Raw genomic sequence first — 12,481 nt, forward strand, 5'->3', positions numbered from 1 at the left:
GCCCTGGCCTTCAAAATGAAAAAAGAATTGTCAGTGTCCTTTATCAGGCAACTCTCAGGTCTGGAGATAAATAATGACTTTTGTACAGCTTAAGTCCTATTTAAGTCCTTTTTTAAAAAATAATTCATATCAGATCCTTGGATAACAAAAGAGTATGTTTAGTGCCCTTAAATTGGGGATGTGGCTTTACTGATCACATAGGTCCTTGCCACATTGATTTCAGGAATGGACTGTATGCTCATGGCATGGAAAGAAAAAAATTGCATTAGATAGAAAATCATGTACTCTCATTCCTCTCTTCTTAATGTAAAAACATTAGTGAACTGGGAACACTGCACTAAGTTAGGGTTGTTCATTGTGTTTGAAACCCCTTAAACTCCATATCCTAATTGAAGTTCAGTGAAAACTCATAGGTGAAAGGCTGAAAGACTTCACCTAGAAGAATCAATTCTAGACATCGTTATTGCTGGTATCAAAAGCAAAAATAAAAATGGGACTGGAAAAGGACTAAATCACTGATGCCAAAAAGAGTAGTGGAAAAATGCATCCAAGTAAAAATCCAACCAAAGTTTTGTACAAAGATCCTCTGCTTTCTGGCAGACTTATGCATGGATCTAGATTTCTTTGTTTTAGTCATCGTGTAGACCACATGTTTCCTCTTGTTTTCTTTGGCTGGCTGTAAATTTCTAGAGACCAGAAAGCATGGGTTCCTAGGGCACAGGGATATGTTTAGATTCCTTGAAGGCAACTGTTCATTTCCTTACATTTTAATTTTCTTTTAAACACCAAATAGGGCAGAGACATTCCAAATGAAATATTTGAATTGCAGAAAACAGCCTTCAGACAGTAATCAAAAGGAGCAGAATCAATGATTTTTCCAGTTTAGAGAGAGAGATCTGAACCGTAACCCTGGAACTGAGCAACTCTAAACTTTGTAGTTTGGATTCATCTGTCATCTTTATATCGTAAACAGATCATGATGATGACGACAATTTCACTTGTCAAATAGGTAGTGAAGACAGTGTTCTTTCACTCCTTAATTTGGCTTGTGCATTCCAAGGTTTTGTTGTTGTTGTTGTTTTAAAGATGCTTTGCCTGTCTGTTCCAGGGGATAGTCTGTCTATCTAGGTCTACTGACATATAACTGAAAGCAATGAGGAAATACAACACCACATGATGGCTCAAAAGAGAAAGCCATACAATTACAATGTAACTGAACAAATGTAAGATATGAAATGAGTCACAGCTTGGAATTTTTCTTCAGTTAGAGAAGTGTTGGGTTTTTATCATATGAGCTACTTGTAATATGCAAAAACATGACAAACAGTGGCCCAGCATAAAATTAAATCACATTATATTAAGAAAGCTTAGTGACTCAGATAGCCTGAATAAATAACCCCTGTGGACCTATACAAGTACCACCACTCTGCACCAAATATCCATGTACCTACATCTGTAGAAAAACTCTGTATCAACTATAGTACAGATCTACCAATGTATAATATTGTATGAAATACCTATATTGTATAATTGTGGAGGACAATCCTGCACCAGGTTAATGTGGTTTTTACACAGTATGCATGTAAAGTCATACCCATAGAGTTTGTATTATTTGTATATAAGCTTACTTTTAAATAGTTCTATAAAACACTGATAAGTTGTTACTTTTAAAAAGTGTTTTCATTCCAAATGCACAAAATGTTTTATTTTATCCTAAATTATCAAAGAGCAAAGTCTTACGTTGGAAGATCTTTGGATATATTTGTGAGCGGTCAGGCCGGACCCATTGTCTTATTGTGATATCCTAAGGATCCCATGACACTGACTGTGTTTGTATGTGCAAACACCACATGTAAAAGATTTACTTGGACCTACCTCAACAATAGCCCCATCAGGCAGTCTGAGGAAATGTCTATAGAGATCTTGGAAGCCACTGAGGTGAACCGTGTATATAGACACATGAACAGTGATCTCTCCTGAGTGAGCTTCACATTCGGAGATTTCATCCTGACTCTGTAGGTCACAGCTGGAGACACCAGACTTGCTAGTATTGTCCTTCCAGATGTAATCATACACTGCCACCTAGTGAGACAGAAAGCCCCCCCACCCCCCACCACAAAAAAAAATATGTTTAATTAATTTGTGGCAAGAGCTTAAAACTGATTTAAAATGATTTTACAATAGATCTGCAAAGTCTTTGCCACATGTAGTGCCTGCACACTTTTCTACTACATATATTTTATGACACAGATCTTACAGAGAAGATAGACAAATCCCCAGCGTGTATTCCATAAAGTTAATTCTGTACAGATGAAGCTGTAACTGACTCCCGTATTAACCAAAAGTAGGGACATCAAGCAGGGTAGGTTAAACAATAAAATGGAAATGCTGATTAAAAAATTATATATTTGGGGCAAGTTTTGTGACTGAGTATTTGCAGTTCTCTCTTTTTTCAGAAACCTTTATCCTTTTGCCCACTAACACTTTTCAGTCTGTGATCTCTGCATAGTATTAATGTAAGCTTGCGCTGCTAACTGAATTGTAGATGAGGCAGAATAACTAAGGTGTATGTTAGTGTGTTGTATAGAGCAAGTTTCTTGACATAGTTACAGATTTTCTCGTTGTTTCTATAAACATATTTGCTTGTGTTGACTCTGTTCTTTCTGATTTCAGTCAGAATTCCTATTTAACCATTTTCATGTTATTTCTGATTACAGGCTGTACAAAACTCAAGAATGCAGCTGGAAAACAACGTATTGTTTCAGAGTTTCTTACCCTTAACTAGAATTGATGTTGAGCAGCATTATTTTTATAGTACCATTGAAATGGGATCTTTTTAACCCTCCACTATTGTCAAGGCTTTTAAGCGAACAGGCTTTCCCATGATATTCCTAGTATGGTATGTCTTAGGCCTTGTCTTCACTGCAAAGGGTTTGCTGGATTAGAGTACCGGTATAGTACAGCTATATCAGCAAACCCTTCTACTGGAGGCACAGCTTGTACAACAAAAAAGTACTTTTGTCCGTATGGCTTATATCAGTTCCTGGCACAAAACACCAGTACTACAGTGCTGGCATAGTGGGGTGATTATTTTTATTTATTTAGTTGTCATTCTGATGTCAACTGTTCTAAACAAGGAAAAGCCATTTTAAAATGACAGTAAAATGCACAAAGGGGCTGAATTTCACCACACTCTGGGGTTAAAAGGCTTTTCATTCAGCACAGCTTGTTAGGAACTAGCAGCAACTGTTCTTGATCAAGACAAACCCTGCATTTTCACAAACCAAAGACACAGAACAAATGTGTTTTACCCTCCTGCCTACCCATGTATGATTATTTCATAAGCAGGAAGGCAGTTGAAGCTACCTGGAAAACAGAAATTAGATTCTCGCAGGAGGGGTCACTCAGCAAAGAACTGGCAGGAACAGAGACAAGCAACTGCAGCAGGGATTGGCACCATGACGGGGGTGCTGGGGCAGGGGAGCTGATATCCAGCCCAGGTTACCTGTTCTCATGAACCCAGAACTTTGCAGGAGAGAAGCCCCTGCCACCACCAGGGGCACCAGGAACCACCCCAGTCATATGAGCTCAGGGAAGAAAAATTGCTAGGAAGGGCACCCAGAAACTCAGCTAGCAAGAGATGCAAGTAGCTATAGCAGGGACCTTCTGATGTTGATGATGTCATCTGGTTTTTACAGCTGCTGCTCTGGACAGTCTTCCCCCATGCTGATTAGCTGTTTGCTGCAGCTTACTCTCTCCCAGTCTCTTCTGTTCAGCCTCACTGCACCTGTCTTCCATGCTCCCCTTCTTCCCTCCTCTTCTCCTTTTCCTTGACCTCCCTCCTTTCAAAGCCCTTCCACCTTCCTTTGTCTCTAATCCTCCCCAACAAAACCCTACCCCAAAATAATTTTAAAAAAGAAACCAACAAAAAATTATGGCACCATCCTCCCATTTGCAAACCAACATATTTGTTTCCCTCTGCTTGGGCATTATATCCCTTCCCTCAGTCCTTCTCTGTTGCTTCGAGTTAAGTTTTAAACTCTTTGAGGCTGACTGATCCTGGCTCTTACTGTGTGTTTCTGCAGCACCCAGCACAGAGGAGTCCTGGCTTCATTTGGGGTCCCATAATACAAATAAATAATAATACTAACTTTGTCTGGAGGATTCTCTGCACCTTGATGTCTTTAAACCATGATTTGAGGACTTCAATAACTCAGACATAGGTTAGGGGTTTGTTACAGGAGTGGGTGGGTGAGATTCTATGGCCTGCATTGTGCAGGAGGTCAGACTAGATGATCAGAATGGTCCCTTCTGACCTTAAAGTCTATGAGTCTTTTAAATACAGGTACAATGAAAGTGCAAGTTGTGCAGTACAAGTGTCAACATTTACATAAATCAAATTTTAGTACTGAGGAGTTTGCTCTAAATACCCAGGTTTATCCAAGTAAAGCTGAAAAGGAAAAGCTGTGAATGGGATGCCGTCACTTCTCCAAAAACAGAGCCAGAATGCTCACTGATATTGATGATGCTATGGTGACTTATACCAGCTGAGGTTCCTCCCTGGGACTGTGAAAAGGCAGTGGGGGGAAAGGATAAATTCTAATGATTGGGTTAGAGTCACAGAGTTTAAGTCCAGAAGGGACCTCCTGGATATCACTGGCCACTGTCACCACTGAGCACTCGCACACTAAACCCAACAACTAAAATGAGACCAAAGTATTACCACTACCCACAGGAGACTAGACTATTGTGTGCCACGGGCAGAGGCTGGGAGGGACCGAGTTGCACCAGTGCTCAAGACCCCTGCAATGACAGGGAAATGATTAAATGAGATACACCCAGAGAAACGCGGGAAGTGACCCGCACGCTGCAGAAGAAGGTGAACTTCTGACTCCCCAAGGCCACTGCCAATCTGACATGGGGAAAAATTACTTCCCAACTCCACATATGATGATTAAGCCTAAGATTTTGTCATGGATATTTTTTAGTAAAAGTGACGGACAGGTCATGGGCAATAAAGAAAAATTCACGGAAGACCGTGGCCTGACTTTTACTAAAAATATCCATGACAAAATGGGAAGAGACTAGGCAGCTGTGGGGTGGCTGAGAGCTCTAGGGTCCCCACCACCCATGGGGGCTCAGAGCTCCAGGGTCCCCCTGCCACTGCCAACACAACGGGGAGCTGCTGGAGTCCCCCGCCACAGTGGCAGTGGAGGGAGCTAGAGGGGTCCTGCTGCCCACCCCCACAGCAGCCAGGGGCTGCAGGGGATCCCCTGCCTCCCCCTCCCCCATGGCAGTGGGGAGCTGCGAGGGTTACCCTGTCTCCCTGCCATGGTGGTGAGGAGCTGCAGGGATCCCCTTGCCCCAATGGCTGGGAAGCAGCTGGGGTCCCCTTGTCTCCCCCACCATGGCAGCTGGAGAGCTATGGAGTCCCCCTGCCCCACCACAGTGGTTGGAGAGCTGCAGGGGTCCCCCTGCCACTGTGGCTGATGGAGAGCTGCAGGGGTTCCCCTGTCCTCCACAGCAGCTGGGAGCTGTGGGGTGCCCCTGCTGCCCATGGAGTCTGGGAGCTTGGGGGCTCACTGTCTCAGGCGGCAGGGGTATCTCACAGCTCCCTGCCACTGCAGGAGGCAGTGGGGCCCTGCAGCTCCCAGCCGCTGGGGCTGAAGTCACGGAGGTCTTTGGAAGTCACGGACTCCGTGACTTCTGGGATGTCCGTGACAAAATTGTAGCCTTAATGATGATCAGTTAGACACTGTGAGCAAGAACCAGCCAGCCAAGCACCTGAGAAAGAGAATGTTCAGTGCCACCTCAGAGCCCTGGTTCATTCTGCCCCATGGACATTCTGCCATGGACATCTCTGGTGCTTCATGGGAAGGAAATTAAAAAAAAAAAACTCCTGGAAGGGAAACAAAATCCCTTCTTGACCTCTGCTGGTGGCAGGTTGAAACCTTGAGGTATGAGTTTTAGGAACACAAGGCATATACCAGAAATGAGGCCCAGGGCTAAAGAATCCTGCCCGCTACATTCACAAGCAACTCTGTCATACAATTGCACCCATAAATTTGTCCAGCTTGCTCTTAAAACTAGTTAAGTTGTTTGCCCCCATAACTCCTAGGGGGAGGATTCTCCAGAACCATGTCCCCCCTCTGATAGCTAGAGACCTTCTAATTTCCAGCCTCAATTTGTTCATGGCCATTTTCTATCCATTTGCTCTTGGGCCACTAGATACACATGCTGAACTTTGAAGTAGTTGCATGAGTCTGAGAGCAGATTCAGTATTTTTTTCACTGTGTTTAGTCAGTCTGATGTGACAGAAGAGAAAAAGCTGAAAAACAAATTATAAAGAGAAAGCAGGTATTATGATTCAAAGATAGAGGTGACATATCTGAAGACCAGATCTTCTGGATTTGGGTACACCAAAACTCACATATCCTGGAAAGTGCCTCCTTCTTAGCAACATTATAATGTATTTGGCAGACTAGGGTCCATTCAGCATTGAAACTTTCAAAATGCATTTCTATTAAGTGATAGGTCACTAGATATCTACTGTGCCCTACATAACCTGAAGTTAGCTCCAAAAGTAAACTCTACTGTCATCTGAAATCTTTATCATTAAGTTAATCTAAAATGTCCATTCCTTTTTGCCAGAACACAATATGAGTTACTAAATCCACTGAGACAGGGTAGTCAAGAGACTGTGCATATAGGACATGTCAGAGGAACTGAAGTTAGCTATGATCTAGATTCACAAGGGCTGACAAGAAACCACAAAATGCCAGAGCCGTGTACAGGAATCCCTAAGAGAAATTCATCTTTCAGCAGAGGAACAAATTAAAGATGGTAATTCAATGATAAAAAGAGGCAGGACAGAACAGGTTCAAATGCTGAATATTTCAAAACAGAGCTTAATTAAAACAGGAGTATCAGGCTGTTAATCGCTCTATAATAGTTCTTCTGGAAATTAGGCTTGATGCGAATGCCCTTATAGTTGATTTGTTTATGTTATTATCATTACCAAGTGTTACATAGATTTAATGCAGAAATGCAGCTTTTACTGTTCTTGACTGTGTTGCTTTTTCTTCTTCATCTGCCAGTGCACTCCTCTTTGTGCAAGTATACAACATGAAGGAGTGGGAGGCAGGGTCATAAATTTAGGTCAGATCAGATGATTTAGTAAGTCTCATGTGGATTTAAGTCTTATTAATAATTTTAATTCATTCTGCAACAATGATTTAAATCGCTGCTTCTTGAATGTACAGCATGACGTAAAAATTCACAGACTTTTAGAGAAGGATTGGAACACACTTCTCATAAAAAAAGAAGATACATTATAATTTATGTTAGAAATTACAATACATTGGCTACATATCTGTGCCTGTGGAGATATACATATATAGTACATGAACGTACAGTTACATTGCAAGTATATATATGTATAAACAAACATATTCACACAAACATACATGTAGTGAAGACAAAATGTACTAACATTTTAATAAGACATATTACCCAATGTATATTACATGCAACATATATGGTCATTTAATATTAATACTGACAGAAGTGTGGGAATAGAAAATGCTATGTTAGCATAAAAATAAAGATTAACGAAAGATTACCATGATCTGTAGTATGGCGGCTTTATAACCACAGTAGGTTAGATATAAAACCATCTTTAGCAACACAGAAATAACTACTCAAGTTTATCTGAGATAAATTGGGAATAGTTGTATATTACCATATGAGAAAGTTGTGCTTAACTCCTAACACAGTAATTTATGCTTATTTCACACAGGAAATTAGATGATTTCTCCCTCCACTATGTACCGTACTGTTCTTAATTGCTTACCAGTATTATAATTAACAATGTCATGCTCATCAACTGCACATGTAGCAAAACAAAGCTTTCCAGCTACTGTATATTTAGTCTTTTCATCGACCCACAAAATCTAAGTATTGCAGAAAATTGATCTGAAAATAGCATTGCTACTTAGAGAAAATGTATAAAATGGGCAAAATAGACGAAAACCATCTACTTGGGTTTGAGTGGAGCTGCAATCTTGTTGCAGCAAACAGTTAGCAAATATTACAGAATGGTAATGGGGAAAAGGGAAAAAGTCCTTTATAGTCAAAGAACATCAAATAACTTTCATAACATCACCAATGCATGCTTTGTGGTAACAGTTGTGACCATGGGAATTGCCATCCTGCAGGCAATCTTTGTAAAAACAATCCAGCTCTACTATTAAAAACCAAAAACCAAAAAAAAAAAAAAAAAAAAAAACCACAAAACAAAGCTAGTTTTACCCTCCAAGGGAAGCTCAGGACCTCTTGGGAATTAAAAGTTCCAGCTAAGTCCCTTGGTTATTTACATCCCTGACATGCCATTGCTGAAATCCTTATTTTTAGTAGCCATCCCAGCAGTTCTGGGCGAGGAGTGATTCTATGGCCATGCACGTGCGCACACAAACACACACATGTCGCCACACTAAGGCCAGAGGTAACCTAGCCCAAGATTAGGTCAGTTCAGTTCAACACTGAAGCTTAACTCTGAGCCAGTTATGGAAGTGGCTAAAGATTTCAGGCTCTTAGTAAGGGGTATTTATAAGAAGCGAATATGAACTCACAATTAAATAAATCAAACAAGTGACGAAAGGGAATGTAAAGCATAAACAAAAGTGATTATTATGCCTTTCAAAATACAGCTCCTTGTATAAAAAAGAATGGTTGATGATGGTGTTTTGCTGTTTTGAATTCCTTTACGTAGCATGATAAGAGCAAGAGCGTGCTCTGGAATGACAGGCCATAATGGGGTATATATATGTCTTGGGTCCTGAAAGTGCAAGATCTTTGGCCTGGTATTACAGAAGGCCATCTTCCAGATGTGGATATATCTTATTATAACCACTCTGTCACCTGTGGGCTTACAGAATATAATATTTTGCAACTGTTTTCATAATCCAGTCTAGACACTGTTAAATCAGCGTGGAATCCCACCCACCCTTGTCCATAGTAAATTTGCAGAGAAATAACTTTGTTCATAAATAGTTCTATTTATGAACAAAATGGGCCAATAATATCTGTGAATTGTTTATTTCAGTTGAATTTTGAATGCCTGAAGCAGTGTTGATGCAGTCTTCTCTAATTTATTTAATAATATGACATGGACTGACTGACGGATGAAATAAACATATACAGAGAGCGTCCTCTTCTAAAATGACTTAAGAATAATCCCAGAATGGATTTTATGGTGAGCTGCCTTCCATGGTAACACAAGGGAATGATTGGTTTTTCTTTTACAAATATTAATAGCATTCTGGTTAAGTATATATCCAAATGAACAACTAATTCAGACCTATTCTAAGTGATTTTTTGGTCTCTTGTTATTAAACCCAATAATGCATTGTGATGTATCTCATAGTTCATATATTGTGAACCTGTTACTTGGGCAACTTGCTATTTATTGTCTCATCATTTCTTGCTATTTCAGAACTACATTTCTCTACAATTGCAATTCTCAATTTCTGAGTAATATGTAAATAAAATATAAACATGAAAACAGACTTATCCGATAAAGATAAAATTGCATATACATATAGGGCCATATCCTGACGTCCTTATTCACTTTTCACTTTGTACTTACTAAAGCAAAATACCCAATCAAGTCAATGAAAGTTTTGCCTGAGTAAGGAGTGAATACAAATTAAGGATCCATGGCCCCTTCTGTTTCTTCTGGTGGAACAGAGACTTTGGACCTGGATCTAGCCTTGAGAGGTACATTAGTTGGAAAGTGGTGTGACTTTCCAATGTCATGGAAGCCATTTCATGGGACTCTGTAGTGTCCCAACTCCATGGGTGTGACAGGGTAGGGGAAATCTGACTTAAATCCAGAGTAAGTTACTTAAAAGAAAGAGTCTGAAATAACATGTTTTCCCCCCACTGCTGTGTGGATCTCCACCTTCAGTGGATTCTCAGGAAATAGTGGTCAAAACAGCTTGCACCAACACAATTCCTGCAGAAACTGTATTGTCCTGAGGCTTATAGGAGCCAGATTTTGCCAGTTTCTTACACCAAGTAGTCTCATATGTCTCAAACAGTCGCATTGACATTATTTGGCATATTTCATAGGTAGCATTTTTAATAAACATTATATATACACACACAGACACAATTATTATTTTTTGAGTTAGTCGCATGAGTTAACTGATTAATCGACAGCCCTAATATGTACACAAACACACACAACTTGAACATCACATCTGATACTCTGAGGCCTAGACTTGCCTAGATCCATGCACACAACTCCTTAATTGTCTCAACAGGAGTTATTCTCCTCATTTGCCCATAGGTTAGATCGAGACTTTGCATCTAGCCTTGTGTAAGAGATAGAGCTCAGACTAAGTCACAATTCCTTCAATGGTCCCTGTGACCCTAAGAACCCCTTAATGCCAACTGGCAAAGGGTTCACTCTTCTTTAACAGCAACTTTAACAGGCCTGACAAACTCATTATACTTAACACACTGATTCCACAGTATTTATCCATAAAGAATATCATGTAAGGTCTCTAATAAAAGCTGATCCTCACACTGGGTGTGAAATGTATGATATTTAGGGAGTTATGTCTATGTACCAAAATCTGTGTCCAAGGCAGAACTGACAAACAGGCTTTAGGACATTGATTCACCTGTCTATCTGTCATCTATGTAGATAAATCATTGTAAGACAACACAAAGGACAGCAAATCTGCATATGGAATAAACAGGGGGATGGGAAGACACTAGAGATTAAACCATAGGGAGTTGTCCTGTCTTTGGGGTGCAAAAGACAATGAACTTTGGGGATATAAGTAGAAGGTAAAGAGGACACCATTGTATCTTTCACTGATGAGACACAAAGGACAATGCTCTTTCCGTTAATTAAAGTTGGATTCTGTCCATGTTGGTTAATGATGCTGAGCGTTTGCTTTAGATGAGAACCTGCTTTAGACTAGGATTTTAGCCTGTTAAAGTTAAATTTAGATTCTAAGGAACATGTTATGCCTTTTGTTTTATTTGTAACCGTTTCTGTTCCTACTTGTTATCAATGCTCACTATCTCTTAGTCTTTAATAATATACTTCTGATTGTTGTCACTACAAATATAGCTCAGCGTTGTGATGTAATAAAGTACTAGATCCTGAGTTATACCATTCTCACTGTGTATACAGTTCCCCTGGGGCAGAAAATCTGGTAAATTTGTGGGAGTGTTCAGTGGTTAATGGCTGGATGTTGCAGGGGGATGCTTCAGATGAGTTCAGGGACTAGAGTGCATCTAGTGTTAACCTGAAAGGCAAATTTAGGGTTGGCATAATCCAGAGGAGAGTTCTTGAGTGGCTGAAGGCTGGCAGTATGAGGGAGCCAACACCCAGCTACCACAGGAAAGACTACCTTTAACAGAAGCAGGAGGTAATAGGAAACTCAGTCCTGGACACTCCAAGAAAGCATCTCAGTATCCTTTGGCTGAAGGGGGGAAGTTACAGTGCCTTTTACTTTCCTTCTTGTGTCAGCTCAGGCTGGTATATTGGTGGGGAGAGGGGAACATAAGAATTGTCAAATCAGTGATCCATGTAGCCCAGTATCCAATTGTCTTCTGACAATGGCCAGTGCCAGATGCTTCAGAGGGAATGGACAGAGCAGGGCAATTTCAAGTGATCCATTCCCAGTTGTCCACTCCCAGCTTCTTTTCTGAACCCAGTTATAGTTTTGACCTTCACAACTTCACTGGCAACAAATTCCACAGGTTAACCATGCATTGTGTGAAGATGTATTTCCTTTTGTTTTTTACATCTACTACCTATTAATTTCTTTGGGTGACCCTTAGTTCTTGTGTACTGTGAAGGGGTAAATAACACTTTCCTATTCACTTTCTCCACACCATTCATCGTGTTATAGACCTCTATCATACCCCTCTTTAGTAATCTCTTGTCTAAAATGAACAGTCCCAGCCTTTTTAATCTCTCCTCATAGGGAAGCTGCTTCATATCGCTGATCATTTTTGTTGCCCTTCTCTGTACCTTTTCCAATTCTAATAAAGTTTGTTTGAGATAGGGCAACCAGAACAGCACACAGTATTCAAGATGTGGGTGTACCATGGATTTATATAGTGGCATTATAATATTTTCTGTCTTATTATCTATCCCTTTTCTAATGGTTCCTAACACTGTTAGCTTTTTTGACTGCTGCTGCACATTGAATGGAAGTTTTCAGAGCACTATCCATGATGACTCTAAAATCTCTTTCTTGAGTGGTAACAGCTAATTTAGACCCTATCATTTTATATGTATAGTTGGGATTATTTTTTCCCATGTGTATTACTTGGTACTTATCAACATCAAATTACATCCACCATTTTGTTTCCCAGTCACCCAGTTTCATGAGATCTCTTTGTAACTCTTCCCACTCTGCTTTGGACTATCTTGAATAATTTTTGTTGTTTTCAA

The 12,481-nt window shown here is 40.2% G+C and overlaps 1 protein-coding gene across 1 annotated transcript in view; it reads right to left on the bottom strand.

The window, feature by feature from the left end:
* LOC120397306 overlaps positions 1 to 12,481 on the bottom strand; it is a 427,598-nt gene that overhangs the window by 12,510 nt on the left and 402,607 nt on the right. The window contains exon 26 of the mRNA XM_039523006.1: positions 1,876 to 2,082. Coding sequence (XP_039378940.1) covers positions 1,876 to 2,082 — 207 coding nt within the window. The remainder of the gene's footprint in view (positions 1 to 1,875; positions 2,083 to 12,481) is intronic.

Source organism: Mauremys reevesii, linkage group 2, assembly GCF_016161935.1.
Source record: "Mauremys reevesii isolate NIE-2019 linkage group 2, ASM1616193v1, whole genome shotgun sequence".
Lineage (NCBI taxonomy): Eukaryota > Metazoa > Chordata > Testudines > Geoemydidae > Mauremys > Mauremys reevesii.